The sequence below is a fragment of the Letharia lupina genome, assembly GCF_014066315.1.
Source record: "Letharia lupina isolate WasteWater1 chromosome Unknown contig_22, whole genome shotgun sequence".
Lineage (NCBI taxonomy): Eukaryota > Fungi > Ascomycota > Lecanoromycetes > Lecanorales > Parmeliaceae > Letharia > Letharia lupina.
The window spans coordinates 51,728-74,715 of record NW_023502991.1 but is presented as its reverse complement, the minus strand read 5'-3'; the positions used below and the strand labels follow the sequence as shown (position 1 = coordinate 74,715).

The 22,988-nt window shown below is 49.1% G+C and overlaps 9 protein-coding genes across 9 annotated transcripts; 4 read left to right on the top strand and 5 right to left on the bottom strand.

Moving 5' to 3' along the window:
• Positions 1-1,187: 1,187 nt before the first annotated feature.
• Positions 1,188-3,001, bottom strand: HO133_005636 (uncharacterized protein; the record flags this gene model as incomplete). The annotated part of the gene is made up of 3 exons (XM_037296544.1): positions 1,188-1,930; positions 1,987-2,791; positions 2,864-3,001. 3 exons carry the CDS (start codon positions 2,999-3,001, stop codon positions 1,188-1,190), a joined length of 1,686 nt encoding a protein of 561 aa, XP_037147725.1.
• A 1,565-nt stretch (positions 3,002-4,566) lies between these two features.
• HO133_005635 (uncharacterized protein) lies at positions 4,567-6,209 on the bottom strand (the record flags this gene model as incomplete). Its single annotated transcript, XM_037296543.1, has 3 exons — positions 4,567-4,620; positions 4,864-5,929; positions 6,004-6,209. The coding sequence occupies 3 exons, from the start codon at positions 6,207-6,209 to the stop codon at positions 4,567-4,569; spliced, it is 1,326 nt and encodes a 441-aa protein (XP_037147724.1).
• Positions 6,210-7,324: 1,115 nt separating this feature from the next.
• On the top strand, positions 7,325-9,675 carry HO133_005634 (uncharacterized protein; the record flags this gene model as incomplete). The annotated part of the gene is made up of 5 exons (XM_037296542.1): positions 7,325-7,596; positions 7,646-7,964; positions 8,012-8,210; positions 8,266-8,685; positions 8,840-9,675. The coding sequence occupies 5 exons, from the start codon at positions 7,325-7,327 to the stop codon at positions 9,673-9,675; spliced, it is 2,046 nt and encodes a 681-aa protein (XP_037147723.1).
• Positions 9,676-11,111: 1,436 nt separating this feature from the next.
• HO133_005633 (uncharacterized protein) lies at positions 11,112-12,662 on the bottom strand (the record flags this gene model as incomplete). Its single annotated transcript, XM_037296541.1, has 4 exons — positions 11,112-11,616; positions 11,802-11,821; positions 12,360-12,379; positions 12,437-12,662. The coding sequence occupies 4 exons, from the start codon at positions 12,660-12,662 to the stop codon at positions 11,112-11,114; spliced, it is 771 nt and encodes a 256-aa protein (XP_037147722.1).
• Positions 12,663-14,267: 1,605 nt separating this feature from the next.
• Positions 14,268-15,624, bottom strand: HO133_005632 (uncharacterized protein; the record flags this gene model as incomplete). Its single annotated transcript, XM_037296540.1, has 4 exons — positions 14,268-14,631; positions 14,687-14,947; positions 15,006-15,271; positions 15,322-15,624. The coding sequence occupies 4 exons, from the start codon at positions 15,622-15,624 to the stop codon at positions 14,268-14,270; spliced, it is 1,194 nt and encodes a 397-aa protein (XP_037147721.1).
• A 769-nt stretch (positions 15,625-16,393) lies between these two features.
• On the top strand, positions 16,394-16,870 carry HO133_005631 (uncharacterized protein; the record flags this gene model as incomplete). Its single annotated transcript, XM_037296539.1, has 2 exons — positions 16,394-16,712; positions 16,770-16,870. The coding sequence occupies 2 exons, from the start codon at positions 16,394-16,396 to the stop codon at positions 16,868-16,870; spliced, it is 420 nt and encodes a 139-aa protein (XP_037147720.1).
• Positions 16,871-16,903: 33 nt separating this feature from the next.
• HO133_005630 (uncharacterized protein) lies at positions 16,904-18,102 on the top strand (the record flags this gene model as incomplete). The annotated part of the gene is made up of 2 exons (XM_037296538.1): positions 16,904-17,158; positions 17,209-18,102. 2 exons carry the CDS (start codon positions 16,904-16,906, stop codon positions 18,100-18,102), a joined length of 1,149 nt encoding a protein of 382 aa, XP_037147719.1.
• Positions 18,103-18,524: 422 nt separating this feature from the next.
• On the top strand, positions 18,525-19,415 carry HO133_005629 (uncharacterized protein; the record flags this gene model as incomplete). Its single annotated transcript, XM_037296537.1, has 2 exons — positions 18,525-18,855; positions 19,204-19,415. 2 exons carry the CDS (start codon positions 18,525-18,527, stop codon positions 19,413-19,415), a joined length of 543 nt encoding a protein of 180 aa, XP_037147718.1.
• A 1,190-nt stretch (positions 19,416-20,605) lies between these two features.
• Positions 20,606-22,752, bottom strand: HO133_005628 (uncharacterized protein; the record flags this gene model as incomplete). Its single annotated transcript, XM_037296536.1, has 3 exons — positions 20,606-20,807; positions 20,882-20,899; positions 21,254-22,752. The coding sequence occupies 3 exons, from the start codon at positions 22,750-22,752 to the stop codon at positions 20,606-20,608; spliced, it is 1,719 nt and encodes a 572-aa protein (XP_037147717.1).
• Between the last annotated feature and the right edge of the window lie 236 nt (positions 22,753-22,988).

Genomic DNA, 22,988 nt, shown 5'->3' with positions numbered 1-22,988 from the left:
TGAGTCCGAGTTGGAAGCATGGAGGAATTGATCCGTGCTTTCTTCTTGGGGGTGCTGGAAACTATTCATTGCCGTGTTTCGCGAAGTCGTATTGCGAGTTTTGGGGGCGGACGGTGGTTCAGCATGATTTCCGTGTTCGTTACTCTCTCCAGTATACTCTTGATTACTCTATCTTATCACTGTCTCACTATCTAGCCTATCTCATTCATCATTCCTTGGGTCATTCTCAACTTCCGCGCAAGTATGATTCTGTTCATCGCTCTCTTCTCTCACGTTTGAGTCGCTCTCCCCATAGCCTCCTTCGGATTCTCCAGTCTCCATCGCATGCGCGGACTACAAGCGCGTGAATCTACGATCGGCCTTGAAAGCTGCAAGCGAGACATCTTTCTCGCCTAGCTCCTTGCGAAGGATCTACCAGACAGCTCCGTAATGAGCTGCTTGGCTGTCAATCGTCTTGGCTGAGATGATAAGACCCCCAGTTCTCTCTTAGCAGCCAGTCCCTTTGAAGCCGTCGAATTTGAGCTGGCCAACAGCTTGGGATATACTGTTCCTTCGGAGGCTTTGAGGGAGACGTGTAAGGATAAGACCTCTGCGCTGAGATGACCGAAGCTCTTCACAGATAGACTCTTGAACATCTACAGGTCAGTAACGAGCGTTACTAGAGTAAGAAAGACCATATGTGATTTGGAGGTACTTCAGGCTAATGTGCCACAGGGTAGCGGCATCTTTGATGTCTATTTGAGGTGTGTCATGTGCACGGACAAATGGCAATACCTAAATGGCCATATGATTGGTTCATTAATGTGTGTCAAGTTACTAGCGTCCTTATGCCACAGGCTTTTGCTTCTATTTCTACGTAGAAACACCACTCCATAGAATCAGTGACCAATCCATTACCTTTGACCGGTGTCGTACCCTGCGCCGATGACGACCAATTCGTGCTAGCATGCTGTGGGGGACAGTGGGCACCAATCCAGACCGTGAACGATCGCAACCTCGCGCTATACTCAAAACTACAGCAGTTCGGCACATTGTGTGGGAGACCTTGATTCCCCCGTCATCTGTATCGTATGACAATCTTCAAAGCTGTAAGTGAGCAAGTATTAACCTTCTCACTTCCTCGCCTTGGAACCAGCTACTCAGCTACGCGACAGTGACATCTAATGCTGTGCGAAGGCGACACAATCTTACCACCCCTCATCTTCGTCATCCTCAGCCTGCGCTTGCACCTTCTCGTTACTTTTTGCTTGCTTCAGCTTCTCAATCTCCAGCTCAAGTTCCAATTGCCTGAGTTTATCACTGCCACCCTCAACCTTCCTGCTCTCATCAGCCCTTGTATCTCGATTGCCAGCACCGCGCCGAGCGGGAGCCGCCCTTCCGGATCGATTGTCGAAGTCCTGAGTCTCAGATCGCCCAATAATCATGGCTGGGTGGGTATCCTTCCGGATTTCGTCCCGCGCCGCTAGAACACTCCACGTATCTTCCGATATGTTGTGGATATCGCTGATGTAGTCATCAAAATGCGCGCTCGTCTGAGCTACGCGATTGAAATGTCGGGCACTGAGTAGCGGCCTTTCAAGGTTCTGGCCTTGTTTCTCCTCGTAGAAGTCCCAATTAGCAAGCGCCAACGCCGTCTGAAAAGCGTTTTTGATCTGCCGACCGTTCCAGTGGCGGGACGGGTTTTTTATGTTCTCGAGCCAGTGGTCTTCCGCGAATTTGCGGATCTCATCTTCGGAGAAATCGAGTTGGAGGCCGGAGTCTCGGAGACGCAAGAGGTTGCGCTCCCAGATGTTTAAAGTGGCCGATTGATCCAGCTTGGGGTAGTAGAGGCTGACGTGGATACGGGATCGGAACGCTTCGTCGAATTCACCGACGCGGTTGGTGGTTAGGATGATGACGCCGGAGAAATATTCGAGGACTCGGAGGAAGACTGTGGGAAGCTTAGCATGTGTACGAGACTGATTGTTCCCATACACTGAAGCTGACCTGAGACGAGACCGTTCCTTGTGATGTCACCCTTCTCTCTTTTCGCCAGAAAAACATCTGCTTCGTCCAGAAGTAGAACACATCTCCATCTGTGTGCCAGCGCGCAATACTCCTGAAGCGTTTCCTCGGCTTCTTTGACATCTGTGCTGACATCACCACATGTTATCGGTAGCAGTGGTCTTTGGAGCTGAGCCGCCATGCACTCGGCTGTGGATGTCTTTCCCACTCCGGGAGCACCGTGAAGAAGTATGATAAGGCCTTTGCCCTTTCCTTTGACGACATCCATTTGAAACTCATCGCCATTCTTCTCTCCTCTACCAGCTGTCCGCTTCGGATCTCTGACCTGGTTCTTGACAATGGCTTGAAGAAGCTTTCTATGGCCTCGTGGCAGTATCAAGTCCTTGTACCCAGCGGCCGTCATTCGCACTTGATCCGGAGTTATGTCATAGACTGAATCGATGTTGAGTGGGAGCCACTTTCGATTCAGCATGGCATATCCGTAGACTCGAAAAGGAAGCAACATAACATAATCGTCTAAGAGAGAGGGTTCGAGAATGCTTCGGTACCTGAGTAGCGTGGTGGATCCGCCGAAATCTCGTCGACGGTCTACATCAATGATGGAGTCATCGAACACGTCTGTCATTGAACGTTCGTCTCTCTTGGCGGGCAAAGGGTCAAATACTTCTCTCCAGTCGGCTGGAGTTTGTACGCTGATGACTCCACCATTGATTTTAATTCTCTTGTGGAGAGTTTTCCGATAATGTGCCGCGGCAGCGGCTTGGTCTATCATGACCTCACTGTTGATCTAGTCGGTATCACATTAGTAGCAAAATACTAAGATGAAAGAGGTGTAGTGGGTAACGGAGGGCCCAAGTACCTCTTGCTCGTGGATGGTGTAATCCCCGTAGTGGTAGTCCGAATCCCAGAGTTCTCTGCTCTCTCGCAGCGTCGTACCTGAGTATCGTTTATGAGCTCTACTTGCAAGCTGCGTGAAACGTCGTCCTCTTTCGACCATTGTTTGGTAGACCTTTCTGTCAAAAAAGGATGGAATGTGAACAACGGTGATGTGGAAGGATGATTGATTCTATCTCTAAAATCTTCTGGGGGATGTCTTTGACCCCATAGAAATAGAGTGATATAGTCGATATGCGCACAGGTTATAGCGGAGAGGGTGACTGGGAATATGGCTGGGAACTCTAAACGTGGTTGGGAACCCTACATTTCGATACTTCTCTATAAGTAGCTTATAATAGCCTAAAATAGTCTAAAACTCCCCTCTAAATAGTCTATAAATAATTTAATAAAACTTCTTTAACTTCTAACTTCTCGCTAATCTTATTAAATCTTAAAAAACCTTATAAAAAAAAGGGAAAGAGTATCAGCTCTCTAATTATTAATAAGCGAATTTTTAATAAATCTTTCTAATCGTAATTGATAGCTATCTTCTATTTTAGAAGAAGGCGAGGGAGACGATAATGATAAGTCTAAAGATGCTTCGAAAGAAATAGATAAAGGCGAGAGCGATAACTTCGTATAGAGATTAAATAGCTCGATATCACTCGGGGAATTAAGTATATTCTCGCTAACCTCGGAATCGCTATTGTGTAACGATAAAGTGATCAGAGTAAAATAGAGGCTCTATCACTCTTTGTTAGAATCCTTAAGAGTCTTATCGATATCGAAAGTAATTAGATATTATCTTTAAGATTCGAATTCTCGTATAAAAAATGGGAAGTGCTTATGTGAGGATCTTCGAATAATACCGGTAAAAGCGTTCTAATAAAAGATATCAAATAATAAAAACGATTTGATAACGAAGGCTAATTTCTGGTGGGATTACTTAGTTTCATAAGGAAACGCACAATACTAGGAAATGCGGAATCTTAAATCCGATGAGTCCGATCCAACACTCAAATGTCTACTTCTCACCAAAATTCTATGATAACTCCGTATAATAAGGATTAATAACTCTGGTTCTTTCTTGCTATCAAGGCTTCTACATCGAGAAACCCAAATCATTATTTTTTAGGCCTTATCGGTCTACCAACGCGTAAAAATCGTACCTCTTTCACCTTACTAGGTATATTACTGCGAAGATACTACAGTAAAGACTACGACGGAGCCTCCAGTGAAGCGAACGATAGTGATCTTAGTGGGCCTGACGTAGGAGATGCAGTAGCCATTTGAATAAGTGGTAGTGGTAGCCATGATAGTGGTAGCCAGCTATGTCGGATTTATCGGATTTAAAAATTCCGCATTTCCTAGTATTGTGCGTTTCTTCATGAAACTAAGTATACGGAGTGCAATTATTATAAACATGCGAACCTCCTCCTTAAAGAAGGATTGGCACCCTTCTTATGCTGCTCGTTCAAGGACTTAAAATTAGGATACTCGTCTTGATAGCTATCACCGTAAGACTCCATAGTCACAACGACAGGATACTCGATTTTTTATAGTGAGATTAAATTACGACAGCCCTCTCGTCGATGATTACGAGCCAAAAAAATAGGCTATCATAATATCATAAAGGTATATCTATAGATATAAGATCACCGTATATCAGTATTGATTGATATCCTATTAGGAAGTGCAAAGGGTATTTGATACTGTCTTGCCCGCTTCCGGGCTCATAACCTGTTAAAAAAGGATGGAATGTGAACAACGGTGATGTAGAAGGATGATTGATTCTATCTCCAAATTCTCCTGGGGGATGTCTTTAACCCCATAGAAATAGAGTAATATAGCCGACATGCGCACAGGTCATAGCGGAGAGTGGCTGGGAACATGGCTGGGAACATGGCTGGGAACTCGGAACATGGCTGGGAACTCCACATTTCGACACTTTCTGTATTGCAGATGAAAAATTGACAGGCATACTTCGAGTGCGTCCACTTTCCGTTTACCACTGTATTCTGGAATAACCACTCTCATGGGTTTTGGTCCTAGTCTGTCACCATCAAAGTCAACGGAAAAGCAGTCAATAATGAAAGGCGTCACGTATGAATACGAGCCCCGGATGTTGTCGCAGACGTTTTCTTCGGTCTCTGACTCCCTGTCCTTACGATTTCGGACTGCATAAATTTTCGACTTGTTGGCGGGGTCAAGAATTGGTCGTCCACCAGTGACATGAAGAACGCGATAAGCTTGGCAAGTCTTACTTTCCTCTGGAGACGTCGTTGAATAAACTAAGTCACCTGGCCTGTAAAGCAGCCACAGATGCTCAAAGGCCACCTCCTTGAGAGTTTGGTCGGCAACCTGACGCTTCACATCGAAAATATCTTGCATATCCGTATCCATAAACTCCACGAGACAACGGAGGTGATCCCTTTCAACTTTCGCTCTCGATGCATCCATAGCATGCGGTGCTAATTCCGCAGCTCCTGCCATTAATTCTTCTCCCTCTCGCATGGGCTTTGCACCTGGAATACTGACTTCGCTGTTGGGCTGGCTAGTGTCTATCTGATCAGACAGCCGTGATCCTGCTTCGAACTGATCGAAAATCACTTCAACGTCCTGCAGAGTCTGTCTTATTTCCATCTCATAAGCAACGAGGTATTTGAATGGGCGCAGCCAGACGTTGCGGTCTTCTGGAAAATCCATACCAGTGCAATCGTTTAGTAAGTTGAGAAGAATCTTCGAGTTGATGGCAAGACGGTATGCATTCTCAAATGGAGGGTCTTCTTCCAGGATCGAATTGCCACTACCAGGCGTGTCATTGTGTCTCGTGCTCCTTCGCTTGGTTGAACCTCGCCGTGGTCTGCCATGCCCATTTGAAGAAACAATGAGAGCTGGTAGGCTCGGATTGATCCCATATTTGTTCTTGACTTCTCGCCATTTCCAAGGATGGACTCTGAGAGCCCTGGCTTCCTGCACGTGCATATCCTTCTCACCCACTTCGAATTCCCGAGCAGTGTGATATTTTTCGGCCTCGCCTAGTTCGGAGCTGCAATGATATGAAATGTCAGCAGCCTCATTGGTGGTAAAGGGAGGGGGGAAAAAGCTAGCGAGAGCGTATACATCTGTGTGGACTTTAGTCTGCTCAATTCGCTCTCAACGATGCCCAGGTGTGTTTTTAGAATTGTTGCATATTCGTTGTAATGCGGGTCTGTATTCTCCGGACGCTCATGGTGATGTGAGCCATGAATATCTCCATCCTTAGGCATTGAGTCTGAGGCGTGTGTATCTCGGCCGTTTTTGGGGTCGGCACCGAAGGGAAGGGACATGGTAGAAGGCCTCAAAGTCTCAGGCTGTTCAGTTTCTTGGGAGCGACAACCATTGCAACCTTTTCTCAGCCTCGTAACGCCACGCAATCGAAAGGCAGGATGCTTCCAAGGACTGTGAAAGGATGGTCACCCTTAATGAACAAAAGATAAGGCTGACGAGGCTGACGAAGTGCCACGGCATTGCCATCCCAGCACGTAAGCCGGCGGGAAACATGAAACAGCGGAACAAGCAGGTGGGGCGTGATTAGCAGACGTAAAAACCTCACTACCGCAACATCTTCGAACGCTTTAAGAAACTTGATCCCGATGGGCGAGTATGCAGGTAGCGCAGGGAAGCTTTGCAGGGAAGAGTGCTGACGGCGTCTCATGGGAGCCACGCCAGGGTCGAATACAGAGTGTGAATGTAACACTGCGATGCATGACGAATTCCATAATAGTGGTGCAGTATGTCGTACGCTGAAGGATGCATAAAAACGAGAATGTCGTATGTTTAGTCAGCAGAAGAGAAGGATGTATTGGATACCAAGTTCCCCACAAGATATGCTATTATCGTATGCAGGTACCTTTGGAGTTCTTGGCATTGAGAAAATTTTGCCCTCCTTGGGTACCTGTTGCACCCCGCTTCAATAAAAAGGGACGGTAGCACAAGTAGATGCATGATAGCTTTGGGAAGTATTGGATAAACGTACACTCGAATCGTTTTGATTTCATGCGATTGAGATCTCTTCAGGGCTTAGATCAACTTTTGATGTTCATTTGCTTAACTCTCAAGTCTAAGTATCTTTCCTTGTGTTGTGCCATGTTCAGCTCGTCGCACCTCCTGCGGAAATTGGTTTACACTTTGGACCCTGCGCAGCATGGTCACTGCATGCAGACTAAAAGAATAGTCTGGTTGACTTTGAGCCAATGAACAGAGGCCTTTGAAATGGCTAATGTGTAGGCTAAGAAAGCAGGGCGTTTTGTAATCCCCCAACTTAAGCTGCTGCACCTATACAAGAAGTGGGGTTTTATGAGGGCCACGAGCAAGACAAAACTCTGACTCTTGGACGCCCTCAGTCTTTCGAAAACGCTCCGCTGGAAACAACAAATTTCACCTCCTGCGTATGGCATCTGCAATGGAAAACGATACTTCCACGAACCCTGCTGGCGTTACACCACCTCGGCTGTACGGCATTGTTGGTGCTTATATACAGAAGCAGTTGCCTCGAGATATCCACCCTGCTTATAAAGCACTGAGAGATCATGGTGAAGTAGTTACTATATCCCCACAGCTACGTTCAACCGAAGAGACGACGTTGCCTTCGCTGGCCGAGCAGGATCAGGGAATCAGAATCGACCAAGTCAGTGGAAACAAGGACGACGTCAATGATGAAGATGGTCTTCCACTGTACGTTGTATCTCGAGGTAGATGTCATTTCATGGCTGACTCGGTAAAGCGAAGAATTGTACAAAGACGCTGCGAGTGAAAAACGACTCTTCAAAGCGGCCATTGAAGCGTACGAGAAAACAACCAAGGACTCAAAGTACATGACGAACATCATAAGCGATGCGACGCATACATGGGAGGATGTCCTTGCGGAAGTAAACGCTGCATCCGAGCGCTACAACGATGTCTCTGGCTTTTGGGGAAAGATTCGCAAAGGCCTTCGTAGCTTTGGCGCCAACAATCAAGTGTTTGACGCATGGACAGGCCTCCTACCAACTCAATCACAGTACCTTTCTATACTATGTGGGGGTCTAAAGCTTATATTCAGTGTTTGTGTCAGCACAATCCTCAATCCACATCTGCTGACTGTCAATAGGCTGCGGCGCGCTTGCAGGACCTTCGTAACGGTATCTGCGAAGCCTTAGCGGAGATTCCAATCTTACTCGCGAGCACACATAGAGCACTGGGCGTCTTCAAAAAGTCCAAAAAACTTCATCAATGCAGCGCCGCTCTCTATTCCGCCACGATAAGTGCGCTACGCCACATTGTTGACTGGTACAAGGAGAAAGCTATAAGTAAGACCTGCTATGCGTATAGATCAGATAGGGACGTGACTAACTCTATGCTCAGAGAAGTTCTCCAAAAGCATTCTCAAGCAGAGCTCCTACGAACAGCAATCGAACGATTTGATTAAAGCCATCAGAATCCACGCTCAGAATTTCGATGATTGTGCGAGACTTTGCGCATACGAGACCATAGTACACACGAATCAGACAGTCGGGTCTCATTACAAAGATTCGCGGAAAAATTACCTGGACATTGCGGGACAATTGGATCGTTTCAAGATTGACTCATCTCGGCAGAATAATCTGCTGGGCAATATTGTCGTGACCGAAGCTGGGAATACGCAGCAAATGATGGGAGTGATGGCGAGCAGGTTCAACGAGGTGTCAGCAACTATGATGAAGGAGATGAAAGAGACTATTATGAAAGAGACGCTCGTGAACTTTCTTTCCAGCAGCAATATGATGGACTCCAGGACACAAGACGGTCAGTCCCGGCTCTAGATCTCCCTTTAACCCGGCTGATTTCACTTAGTGAGAGGGCCAATGCTTCCTGTACGCAAAGTAGCGCCGGAATCCCGACTGCTCCGAGGTATGCTCCACTGTGCGGTTATTGGTATCCAAGCTGACCCGTCCTACAGAGCGTCGACGTTTTCGGCAGCAGCTCCTGACTGGGCTCGAATACGAAGATTCCGTGCTTGAACAGGATGTACAGGGCAAACTTCAAACTATCTGGACAGCATCGAGGCAAGAACAGGACCGCGTGGTGGCAATCATGCGCTCCCATAAGCTACACAAGTGGATCACAAGCACTGATTCTTCAATTTTGCTCATCAACGCCAACCACAAAGGGTCAGCAAGGCAGGAATCCACGTCCTTCATCTGCGCAAAGCTCGTCGATTCCATCACGCCTTCTCCCACCAACGCGCAGCCAGAATCTCGGATGACCCTCCCCCTTGCCTTCTTCTGCGGCGAACACCTACGGAAAGACGACCCAAACTCTGGGCCAGACGGCATGATGAGGAGTCTGCTCGCACAACTCCTCCTCGCTTATCGCGACTTTGATCTCCGCACTGTTCAACGAATGCAAAATTTGAACTACGACGACGTGAACGAGCTATGCGATGTCTTTGACCTGCTCATCGCGCAACTCCCGCGGTATGTCGTGGTCTTCTGCGTTGTCGACGCTATCAGCTTCTACGAAGACAATCCCACAGTGTGCGAAGAGGCTACGACAGTGGTACAAGCGCTGGTGGATGTTGTGGAGCGAACAAAGGAAGACGGGTGTGCATTCAAGCTGCTTCTGATGAGTCCGTGGAACAGTCGCGTATTTTATAAGAAGATGCTGGATCAAGAGGGGGATGTGGTTTGGATGCCGGCCAAGGTGCCAGCGCAGGGTGGTTTTACCGCGATGAAGTGGAGTGCTAGTGTCGATACAAATCTGGCAGCAACAGATTCAAGACTAGAGAGTGAATGACTGGGGGAATGTATCTAGAGGGTGAGGGCGAGGCAAGGATTAGAGACTTGACATCGAGGAGGAAGGGAAAGGATGGAAGGAAAAAGAGGAACCGCAAGCGCACATCATCATATATTCAATATGGAGTTACAACACAGTCACAACTTATACCGTGAAAGCGTATTTCGATACCCTAGATTCAGCAACTCTCTTTCTTCTCCAGGGCTTCTCAGTTTTCAGCAGCGCCACCAAGGCTCTCAAGTTTGCCCAAGAACCGTGCAAGTAGGCCCAAAGAAGAACGAGAGATCCCGGGGCATGAAGAAAACAGGCACTGTGCAGATGTAATTATCGATTAAGACTTGTAGCTTACGAGATTCACCAAGAATAGAGATGTTTGTACGCGTGAAGTGACGAAGATCAAACGCAGGTGTGCCGCCACAATCCGGTAATAATAACAAAGCACAAGCTGGTAAAGTTGTTAGGGAATCCATGACTGGCCAAGGATGCAATAAAATCCAGCGATGCCACTACCGCCATGAAACCCCCCAAACCAAAGCCAGCTCGCCAAATTCTGCCGCCGCGAAGCAGTTGCAGTCCGCTACGATCGTTGTGGAAGAGAAGAAGACTGCAAAGGATGATCCATTCTTCACAGGTTCCACCGCCCAGTCACTTCTACGTAGCATGTGCAACCTCTCGCCCCTTTGGTGGGTCCGGAGCGAGGGTAGGCTCACCCATCCTCCGGGATCGACCCGGAACAGCAAGGCAGACGTTCAACCATGCCGGAGAAATGAAGTCCTGGTGATAGGGACGGTATGGATTCGGAAGGGCGAACGCAATACAGTGTGATACATCCTCCTATGTGGCATTCCAAAAGTTCAAGAAAGGTGAGAAAATTCTCACATTTTGGACTTGAGTATCGAAGGCTATGGATCCACCGACGCACTGGCAAGCCTTGTGTTCACTGTCATGCTCAAAGGTTGAGATGACCGTTAACTTGACCTCTATCCTATAAACGGGGGAATCGCATACTGCAAGGCCGAAACCCACCAAATCCCCTGTGCCATACGGAGAATCCCCTAGGAGACCGCTTGCGGCTTGCCTTTTCGGTAGCGCGTACAAATCCCATTGCTTGGATCTCAAGAACGTTGGTTCCCCCCGAGAATTTATGTATTTGGGCCTGGCTTCCCGAACGGATGGAAATGTAGAGATAGTTTCCCTAGGGACCAAGTAGACAGGTTCACTACGTGACTAGCTGACATCGTTGATGAAACGTTTGAAGGTCGATCATAGAATCACTGGACTACCGGATGAGAGCTTTTACGGCTTGCCACTGGCGTTTGAATCTGGAAGAAATGATCATGTATATCATCGCGTGATATTCACGTACTATCTGATAAGTCTAGCTCCTTCCCTCGTATGATACCGCGCCTGAGGCGTTCAAGTCAAATGCTTCAAATCTAGAAGGACGTATCGAGCCGCGTCTCACCATAAAACGTATCCCGAAGGGGGAAGCCATACCCCCCACTCTCCAATTCACGATTGGACTTGATCGGTCCGGGGCGTAACTGGTGCGTAGCGGTCGCTTGTGAAATCGTTGCATCGTACTCTTCCATCTCTGTGTACTCGCCTTTGACGTGTGCCTTGGAAATACGGGAATTGTTCAGGGTTCTCGGTGTTCTAGCCATAGACACTGTAGGAGACGTCAGACAGGGTCTCGCATTTCTCCCCGTACTCGCAGAGCCGGAAGATGATGAAGACTTGGATCCGAGCGAGAACGCTCGATACAATATGGGACCGGCGTGTCGGAAGAATCTGGGCAGGACGGGAAGGCAGCTGATAATGATTCCGGTTGCGACCTCGGCCAGAGTCCAAAGGCCCATCAGGATAATGTTATAGCTGACGTCCGGCTCTTTCACAACTTTCCAGGTGTAGTATGTCCGTAAGACGGACGTCACACAAGCACTGAACGTATTCACATGTCAGCACTTTTGTCTCTGAACGCACCAGAGAGGGTAGTTGATCAGGAGCATGTCGATGATGGAACAAAAATGGGCCTAGAAGCGGCAAAGTAAAGGGACGGCAAAGGGATATGGATGTAGCTACTCACAAAGAACCCGTTGCAAATATCCCAATCGTGGTCAACTTACTCTTCAGCGGAATCTGGAGTCTCCATAGACAAGGCATGGGCAGGATCAAAACAGTGATGTCGGAGACAGCATTAAACGTGCCGCTGGCCAGACTCCACACGCCAGAGCTATAGCAATGGCCGTTGGATAACCACGGCTGCCATATCTTTCTGCGGGGATTACACAGACCAATGGTAAATGCAACATCCAGTAGATAGAAGAGAAAAAGGCTCCAGATAACAACATGGGTCGTAAGGAACATGGCCATGTTGCTTTTTCGAGTAGGGACAAAGATGCGCAGGTATTGGAGGAGAATCGAGAGCTTGATAAAGAACACGGTGAAACTGTACATGATTGAATGAACATGGACATCCTGGACTTGTAGTCAGCCTTCCGTGCTTGTAGTCTTGAAGCTAGACTAGTACATAAAGTAGTCTTGAAAACGTTTTCAATTGTATGTCCCACATGTGAACTCCACGTCCATCTTTGTTAGCCATTCTTGACGGTACAGCTTGTCCAATCTGGAATATCTACAATCTTCAGTGCTTGTGGCAACCCAATGCTTTGGTATAAGCTTACCCATCCTAGTATGATCGCATCTGAAAGCTGTCAGCCTAGGTATACTTGGGGAGGAAACAAGACTTCGACAAGCTTACAATCTTCGTAGTCCCAAGACCGAATGAGGAAGAGCTTGGTATAGATCCGCATCAATACAGCAAAGCCTGCAAATACCAAACACAATGTCAAGGTCAAGATGAATAGACCGTTTAAATTGGCAGGATTATCAAAGTCAGGCCTAACCCCGGGAGGTGGCGGTCCAGCTGGTCCATTCAGAAGTGCTTCAAGCTGCTGAGGCGACAGTTGAGCTGCCGGCCCTGACATTGTGTCTTATGGCAAGGAGTAGAAAAGAATAGAGTCCTCCTGTGTGCGGCCACGACACTTTCTGGGAAGGCACAACCACGAAGAAACCGTCAGGCTGAGACGTTGTCTGTCCAATATAAGCTGCAGGGCACAGACAAGAGTGTGCAGGCAGACACACCAATTTTCGCCATGGAGACCCACCTTTAGATCCTTTCGGCTTGAGGAACCCGGTCAGCAAAGATTGACCCGTTTGCCCGCATACGGCGAAGTAAGGCTGTTAATATTCATGAAGAAAGTCATGCTAAATTGATATCGTACATTGCCATGTACACGCATTGCACTGATATTCCTTATCATGTAGCACCACCATCACAGACAGGATGGTGGGAAGGCCTGTATTCACGCATCGACCTCGATGCTAAGTGGTCGTCCACATATCAAAGTCTTCAGCCTCGCGAGGGAAATAGTCAGCTTTCCCTACGTTCCGTGGTCTACGCATTGGGGCCAGTGATCTGCGGGAAGAAGATGAAAGAACTGGAAATGACGTGCCAAAGTCGGTTTCGGTTACAACGATGACTGCATGGTGGCTTATGCGGGCATCGGGCACAGCGTTGGGGCAGTGTTAACAGCAATCTGTTTTATTATTCGTCAAACACGAGACTTGGCAAACTCGTATTTTTTCAAGTCTCATTTGAGGAGTCCTTCTCGTGATCCTGATAGTGGGGTGGCACTCTCCATGTAGGCATAAGGCGTGTGCGAATGCTTTAGGAGACAGGTAGGCGTGCACATCATTGTTACTCCTAGACAACCTGTTCACACGATTCTGTAGAACCCTTTCCAATGAATCGAATGGCTGTCGTTGAAGACGGACCTGCTTGGGGCTATCTACTGTCGTCGGCGACCTTTTAGCAGCTCGGGCGGCCCGATCGGCCCTTCCAGCCCCTTGCGCTACTCTAGCGGTCAGCCCTTACGGCGCAAGCTGCTCCTACCTACAGTTCGGCAGTGTTGAAAAAAAAGTTCGCCGAGGGCGAGTAGATCCTGAGTACATGTGCCTCGTTTCGGGTGAAATGGATACAGTCAGCATATGCTAACACCTCATCGGAGATGGAAAAAAGAATTACCCAGTTTAGCGGAGGAGGTCCAATGCCTCCCCGCCCCCTTCAGCTCCGGAAGCATACGCAGCCTCCAAACGAGCTGTGGTTCCCGTGAAGGCAATGTGCTTCAGCGAATCTACACGGCGTGATAGCGTCGATCTATGCATCAGTGTCAAAATCGTGAAGTCGAGACTGTCTCCGTCCCATCCTTTGAATGTTGCTTGAAGAAAATGACGTTACGAGGTTCGGTATGATTGATACTTGATGTTTGTACGCTCGTGTGGAACTTGAATTGATAGTAAAATATGTATTCATGATTACGAATCAGATTTGAATAGTTACTAGTACTATCTAATAGTAAGGTGCTATCAAGGAACTAGTAACTACTTGCAATATCAGATAGTTACTATTTGCAATAGCAGAAGTAACTTTGATAGCCCCTATTTACTTGAAGATTCTACTATCGATAGCATAAAGATGTGCATCGAAGTTTGTTGATCTATACCGAAATACAACGAACATGTTGTTTGCCCTACTCTGCATCTAAATGTGCCACAGGCGCTACGTCATCCACTTGTATGCCACCGCGTTTTTTCTCTTTGCTGTCGTGGAAGGGCAATGTCCACCCCCCTTCGCTTTCTGGCGTCGCCAGCCATAACCTCATCAGATGCCGTCTCGGCGCGGGTGGCGCATGATCTTTGTATGCGGTCCTCGCATGCAGTACATGCTCATTCGACAAGAATTGTATATCCCCAACTTCGAGGATCATGTGTAGCGCGAGCCGATTGCAGGTGGCTTCGAGGACGTCGGCAGCTTCGAGCTGGGCAGGAGATAGAGGAGGTATGATGCCGGCGATGGAAAAGCGCTCTAAGGAACGGATAAAGTAGGGATCGTATCTGTGACAGGCGTTAGAAAGATTTGCTGGTAAGACATGAAAGGAGTATGCCTTACTTGCAATATACTCGCCCTTTTCCTCCAGGTTCCCGGTAGAAGACGCTCGCTCGGATGTACGGATCCTCGCCTTCGCTGACTTCGCCCTTGCGGTCGAAATACCAGATTGGTTCTGTCAAGGTCTTGAGCACATCGGGTCTTTCCCTTCGCAAGACATTATAGACATGGTGCACGGAAGTGATGTCAGACTCTCCGCCTTCGAGAGCTCGCGCAATGCAGAGTAGGCCCACCAGATCCGAGTCGTCTGCATGAAAGAACTGGCTGCCATGGTGTCAGTCGTTTATACGACAAGAGGCCCTTCGACCGGCAGTGGACATACCGTGCATTCGTCCGATATATCCTGACTTTGTCAATCTGCTTTGCATCGTCTCCCAGATCTTTCACATGTCCAAGAACATGGCCCTTCCCATTTTGACTGACAAAGTATCCCAAGTATGTCCCCAGTCCCATATATGCGATAGCTGACTTTTGATTTCCCCACTTCTCCACGGGGAAGCCCTTGAATAGTATGAAGCCTTTGCCATTGAGGAGTTCGTTGCGCATGGACTCGAGGAACTTGGAGAGACGAGGAAGCTGGAAGTTGTCCTAAGGCTTTGTCAGCTTTCGTTTTCGTCATATATGTCTAGGATAGCGACCTTTGATATTCCTGTCAATGGAATGCCGGCATTCCTAAAACTGTCGGCAGCTTCACTCATCTCTGCAATTTCCTCGTCTGTGAACCAGTGCGTCCATCGTTCAGGATCATCCTTGTAGTCATCTGCGTCCCATACTGTGGGGCCAGTAATCTCATGGGGGAAGTCTTGGTAGGGACTGAGCTGATGGTACAGAGGGGGATGTTGGCCAGAGGTCTTGATGCCATCAGGGAAGATGGACCGCGGCACGTGCTTGTCAACGGTAAAAGTCTGGTGTGGAAAGGTCGCTGTCAGTCCTGGAGCCATGATTGAATGAGTAGTTCGGCTCGAGGGAATGGTGTAGGAGCTGGTAATGGGTGGGGAGCAGGGTAGGAAGAAGGATAGATCGAGTTGTCAACAGCAGCAATGGCATATTGCGTATTCACGCAAACCCCTCCTTCACCACCAACGGCGAGGGAGAAAGTGGACGTCATGATTGGCTAAGATGATGCGCGATAACGAGATGGTCAATAGTGCAACAGATCAGTACTCGTACCAATGAGCCTTTGGACACGCGGGATGTCGCCATTTTCCGGCGGTCGTACCAGGCCCGACGAGGGAACACTTGGAATCTTCGGTCCGACAATGTTCCGATGACCAGTGCTCTCTATTTTCGAACGAGTGCCAAGACCAGGTACCGAGTCAGTTCAACGCGCAACAGTAATGGTACATGTCAGTGCTAATAAGGCTGCATCTTTGAAGTTTGGATGAACAGTCTAAACGTCTATAATGCAACAGCACATAGCCAATCCTGTGGGATCAACTCTACCTAGGTACTGCTTTCCCGAGGACTCTAGTCGCAAAAGATGAAAGGGCTTGATCACGACATTCGCTAGCAACGCAATCCCCCCGGGATTGACCTATCATTGTCCCCCTCTCGGCACCCGTCCAATCCAAAGCATATGGTGCACGGCATCGTTGGCGGTTATGTCGTCAACGTGTACTTTTGCAGGCTACATATTGCATGAAGCGCGTGCCCAGTTGTTTCTCTTGAGGCTGTATCTTTCATTGACTGCATATGTTTTGAATGCGAAGCATGGCCGAAACCGAGAAGCAGATCACTGGTGAGGTACATGATGGCGCATTCTATGCAGATGTTGAAAAACACAAGGCTGCCTTATCTCCCTCCAGTGGGTCTGAGGTTGGTCAAGATGCACACTTTGGCATCAACGAGAAGGCACTGCTCCGAAAGCTTGACCTGAAATTATTGCCCGCTTTAACGCTGTTATATCTCCTGTCATTTCTCGACCGCAGCAATGGTAGGGCCTTCAACCCTGGCAACCTCTGTTCGACTGCTCACGGTATCTTAGTCGCCAATGCGCGTGTCGAGGGTTTGGTGGTAGACTTGCATATGAGTAGGCTAGCGTGCCGTGACATCATTGGACCTGTACCAAGTTGACGACTTTGCACAGCCGGGAACCAGTACCTTACCGGCTTGACCTTATATTTCATCGGCTACGTCCTCTTCGAAGTGAGTCTGGACAAGAACGATCAGCTTCGTATGATGAACTGATGCAGAAAGATACCATGCAATGTCGTCCTGAAAATGACATCGCCCAAAGTATGGCTCCCTACACTCACACTCGCTTGGGGCGTGGTTGCGACGCTGCTGGGCGTCACTCAGAACATGGCTGGATTCTTCGCCGCACGCTTTGTTCTGGGCATGACAGAGAGTGGCCTCTTCCCTGGGGTCGTTTTCTACCTCTCCATGTGGTATAGGCGGGAAGAACAGCACTACCGGGTTTCTCTCTTCTTTAGTGCTGCGTCTCTGGCGGGCGCTTTCGGTGGTGTCCTAGCATGGGTAAATCAACCATTTGGTTTTCTAAATTTCCACTGATGGTATGTTTCTAGGGCATCGCTCACATGAATGGCGTCGGTGGTTTACATGGTTGGCGTTGGATCTTCATCCTCGAAGGAATTTTTACCGTGCTCGTATCCCTCATCTCATACCGCTTCATTTCAAACTATCCCTCGACTGCAAAATTCCTTACCGAAAAAGAAAGGGCATGCGTCCACGCTCGTCTGGACGCCAGCAATGACGCTACAAGGAACGAGGGTTTCACATGGGGCAACGTCTTGATGGCTGTGCGTGACCCAAAAGTTTGGCTTTACGGTCTGGGCTTCCACACCATGAGTCTCCCTCTCTATACACTCTCGCTCTTCTTACCAACTATCATCAAAGAGTTGGGCTTCACGGCAGCCCAAGCGCAATTACTCACCGTCCCACCGTACGCAGTCGCGACCGCCCTTACACTCACCGTCGCTCTCTTATCGGAGCGCTTCAAGCTCAGAGCACCCTTCATCATGGGCTCCGCAGGTCTTTCCGCTATAGGATACATCGTTCTACTCACTCAAACAAAACCTGGCGTTGCCTATTTCGGTACCATCCTGGCAGCAGGGGGAATCTATCCTGCCACCGCCATTGTGCTTTCTTGGCCCGCGAACAATGTAAGCGGGCAAACCAAGCGCGCAACGGCGAATGCAATGCAGATATCCATTGGAAACTTGGGCGCTGTTCTGGGCACCCAGCTTTATCGAGCTACGGATGGACCCAGGTACTTTCTGGGACATGGGTTCGCGTTGGGTTATCTGTGCGCCAATATCCTGGTCGTGGGCGCGCTGTGGGCAATCCTGAGAGCAGAGAATCGTAAAAGAGATAATGGCGAGAGGGATGCCCGACTGGTCGGAGTGGGAGTTGACGAGTGGCTGGGCGATGAGGATCCGCGGTGGAGGTTCCAGACTTGATCTTGCGTGCCCAAGGGAAAATGGTAGAGTGGTGATGTCGCCCGACGTTTCTGATCCAGGCCCACACCCAGTTACAAGTCTCTTAGCTAGTCTTGCTGGATACCGTTCACTTTGAGTCTGATTACAGCTGATACAGACCCTTGCTGGATTCTTGCTGTCAAAACACAGAGTATGCCTCCCAGTATAGAGTAAAGGAGCCGGGGAGAATAGTGCAAGGTTCACGGTGAAGGCTTGCATGGATATTTGTATGATTGATGTCGGTGCAAGGTTTCAGGATGTAAGGTTTACGCATTGAGCGCGTGCGTCGGTTGAACGCACAGCGCGTGTACTCTACAGCGGCAGCATATGATTGGAGAAGGTGCGTACCAGAAGTGGCCAGGCTTCGTCCTTGCTATTCTACTGGCCAACTCGCTCACTGCATCATGTTGTTCCCTCTCCAAACATTAACCCTCATCTCCGCCATCTCAGCTGCGGTCTTGCAGCCCTTACAGTCTATAAACAACCAACTCTTGACCACAAACGGCTCCGAGATCTTTTTGTTTTCCAATGCAACGAATGCAACCGCTTCACTACCCGCCGAGCCCGGCGCTGCTATAGCGCGTTGCAGCGCCTCAAACTACGGCTCCAATTTGAATGTGAAAAGCTGCCAGAACGCTTTCGAAAGCGTCCAGTCCGACGACCATTATTCCAGCTTCGGCCTGCGACATCACGTTGCTCATTACAACGAAGTCCTTTCTTTTGTGTGGCTTAGCGGTACATAGCATTCCTCCAGCAGTGTGATTTTGCAGCAGAACCTTCCTTGACGCCGCGTTGATTATTAACGGATCTCGATCAGGTAATTACAGGTGCTCTTTCGATTTTTGGCAGATGACGGTTTTTGCAGCTTCAATTTTTTCCTCGTCCGCTCCGCTACAATTGCGCACGCAAGGACCACGGATATCAAAAGAGCTGCGCAGCCTTTGTTGGATAGATGCGCGGCGACGACGCCCGCCACAGGCGGCGTCGCAAGCGATATAGGTGTGTGTGCTATCATCCATCCTCTGGAATTGTCAGGATGCTCGCACCGGAAAAGGATGAGCTGACGAATGTCAACTTGCGCAGGCGGCGATGGTCGTCTTGCTGTCGTGATGAAACCCAACTCCAACGCCAATATTCAGTGCGAGGAAGCGCCAATATATCCAGCCCCCGCTGGAGCCGTCCGGGAATGGCTGCGTTCGTGCGACGATACCCTGGTCGATGTGTCCGTGACGACGACGGTGAAAACATTTGGTCCTCATGAGCATCCGAGCGTCGCGGTCGGTTTGCCCAGGTAGTTGCAGAGTAGTGAGTTACAATACCAGTCCTGTCGGTCTGCGTAGAGGTCTTGAGTTGCAAGGCTGATGCGGACGCAGCCTATAACAAATGCACAGTACGTATCACTGACAACGGATCGCCGGATCAAATCAGTTGGTATAACTTTTGGGAGGAGGTGCGCGAGATCTATTCCGTTTGCTTGCGCGTTGGCAAAATTAGGAGGGCGGTGGGGCTTGGTGAGTCTTTCGGTTTTTGACCTCCATAATAGATGAGCTCGTTTGTTGACTGAAACTCAAGGCACCAACGGCAATTTAGAGCTGGCTCTGGATCTGGATCTGTTTTGCTTGGATGATAGCGGGTATCTTGAACACGATGAAAATGCAAGGAAAAGAGGAGAGAGTACAAAACGATGCAGGAACGTGAGAAGAATTTATATATTACATTGTATATACTGAAGCCAAATCCGCTGTGCATACACTGTTACTTGATCGAGTTTTAAGCATCGCTTAAGTGAGCCTATCAAGTTTCTATACTTCTTTCCTTTTATTCTAGAAGTCATAACGTCGAACTTATACACGTCGAATACTTTGTAAAGAGGAAGCTCGAACTGGGTCGTAACGATTCAACGGTGAAATAAAAAGAGAGACTCCATGAAACGGAGATTTCATGACTATTCCTTGCATAACCAGTCGCTATTATATCACTACATGTTTTAATCTCTTTGCCTTTCAGTTGCAGCCATCGCAGCAGCCACCTCGGCCTCGGAAGGCATGTTGACGATCATGGGATACAGCACATCCTAAGCAGCGGTGTCAGCATGATTCTCTCCTTATCATCCATCGGAAGCACCTGGCCGACTCACCTTCTTCAACAACTTCTTGATGGCCATTTGTGGTGTCGGAAGGGAAAAGCCCCAACGGACCAAGGCTAAGCCCTAATCCACCGCCCGTTCCCATACCTCTTTCTCCTCTTCTGCCGCCTCCGAAGTCTCCCTGGGTGCTCCTTCTCCGCGGAGCATACCTTTCTACGTGAATCGGCGTTTGCGGATACCCTTGCGCTTCGGTACCTGTTGCTCCCCTCCACCCTATCTTTGGGACCCAGCGCACGAGGTCTGGAATTCCCAGCATCGTTTTACTGCGAGCTACGCGCCCGCATCGACCGGTCTGCAATCATCCCGTGTGTGACTGGGCAATTTACCACGACGTCCGGATCATACTTGCCCTTCACCAGTGTCATGATACCAGCGGATAACGGCGCATCCAACGTCCTTCGGCGCCAGAGGTGATCTCTGCAGAGCTAAAGTCTCGATTTCATGGCTTTTCCCTGTCCTGTTGAAGTCGACGATTGCCATGACCCCAGCAATGGGTATCATTCTGTTAATACCGGCTTTGTCAATGTGCAAAGCTGATGTCCTGTGCCAAAGGATCAGAATTTTGGGGAAAAAGACAAGTGTCCACCTAATTATGCTAAGGACGAAGGTTCGTACGCTATGTCTCCGTGGAAGCTATGGATGTGCCGAGTACTAATGGGTTGCAAGATTCGCCGTCTCGATTTTATAGCGATTCGAGTTGTTTGGACTCTCAAGGACTGGCTTTGCCAAAGATCAGAAGATTCTTATGCTTCATCGGGATCTGTTGTTAGAGTCGGAAATGCCATACTGGCTACACTAAAATTCAAAATCTAGAATCTAGAAAAAGAAGAAAACGAAGCGGCTATGAGTTGCTCGCTCAATCAATCTCAAGGGCTTTCGAGGGGATTATCTCCAGCCTTCCGTTTGCTTCGATCTTTCCAGTACCCCTTGGCCAGAAAACAAAGACTCAGAAAGAGACCGAAGCCTGAGAGTCCAATACCGAAATACCAAGCACCGCGAAATCCCAACAAAACATCCTTCGGGGTCTTGCCACCATGGTTGACGTGGCTTTCAACGGTGCCGGCAAAACCAAGTGCTAGCGAAATGCTGTAGTTGACGATTGTGTTGACTAGACTTGCGGCGATACCTTGGTGTTTCTTCGCCACCGCGTCAGATAGGATAAGAGTGGCGGCTGGGAAACTCATGTCCATGCCCCAGGGAATGACGATCGTGCAGACGAAGGACTGCGCCCAGTAGCTTTGCTCCACCGGCGCGGTGGCGATTAGGATGGTTCCGACAGTGAATGCTGTAAGTGCAATCGTCATCACCCAGGCGGGCCTGAGACGGCCAAGCAGGAACCCGGTAGTCACGGAGGCAATGGCACCGGAGATCGCAACCGGAATAGTCCAGGCAGCGGCATGGAGCGGAGAGGCACCTCTAAGTTGCTCATAAAACTGCCACAGATAGTACACCCATATACCAAAGCAGCTCCAACCACAAGCTACGCAGGCTAAAACAAATGCGACGTCGGTCGACAATGCATCGAAGGGTATCAGCGGCGATGTTGCGACTCGCAGTTCGATGAAGAAGAATGCGGCGGTGAACAATGCGCCGAGAATCAGGCACACGTAGACGTATGCTTTGGCCCATGTGACTACACCAGACTGGTTCCAGGCGAAGTTGATAAGAATCAAGGCCGTGACACCACAGAGACCCCCGAGTAGGTCAAGCTCCGCTATCTTCTCGCGCAGTGTCATCGCTTTCGTGAACTTTTTTGGTGGTTCGGGGATCACATAGGATCCAACGACCGCTATGCAAGCTAGAACAATAGCGAAAGACCAGAAGGTCCAAGGCCACCAGGCTAAGCTGAAGAGGCCCGCGAAGACGGCGCCCATGACAGCACCTCCAGGAGCTGTGGCCCCGAAGATGGCGAAGACCATGGCTTTTCGCGGACCCGGCGCGTACGATGCGCCGAGGATGGCGAGGCCATTGGGCAGGCATATGGCTGGTCCAACGCCTTGGAAGACGCGCGCGAAGTTGAAGAGAACGTGGTTCGAGTAGACGGCTAGACCGGCGATCATGCTCCATACCGAAAACCAGGAGAAGCCGATGATGAGCATTCTCTTGTAGCCGTAGACATCGCCCAGACGACCCGCTAGAAGGATGAAGGTGCCAACCGTCAGACTGTAGGCCGCGATGAGCCAACTGAGTTCGCCAGGGTTGGAGAGACCATAGCTGTCCCCGATGACGTGAAGGATGGCGAGACATTGACCTAGACCAACTTGGGTGGTGAATTGTGCGCAGCAGATCAAGCCGACGAAGAGGATTTCTTTGCCCAAGGGCAGCGTCTCGGCGATGGACTTTGTGGATTCGATCTTTGAGAGATCGGCTTGCTGTTTGTCTTTCTCCTCACCGTTTCTGTCATCATCATGAGTAACATGCTGTTGCAATTCTTTATCCTGATCTTGTTCCTGGAGGGTGGATGTGCCAGACTCTTCATCGGCCATTGCGGGAGGCAAATGTTCCTTTTGGACAGTTTTTGATTTTATAGTTATTGGTCGTATACTCTGCTTCCAATTGGCGACTGCTGATTAGACGACATGTCTAGTAATGTATTTCCACTGTAGGTACTCATGAAGGACAAGCTGTTCAAGAAGCTTTGATACTCATCTTTTCGTGATATTTTGTTCGGCAATGCTCGGACGAATGCTCGGCATCCCGCGGGCCGCGCTAGCGCGTTTAT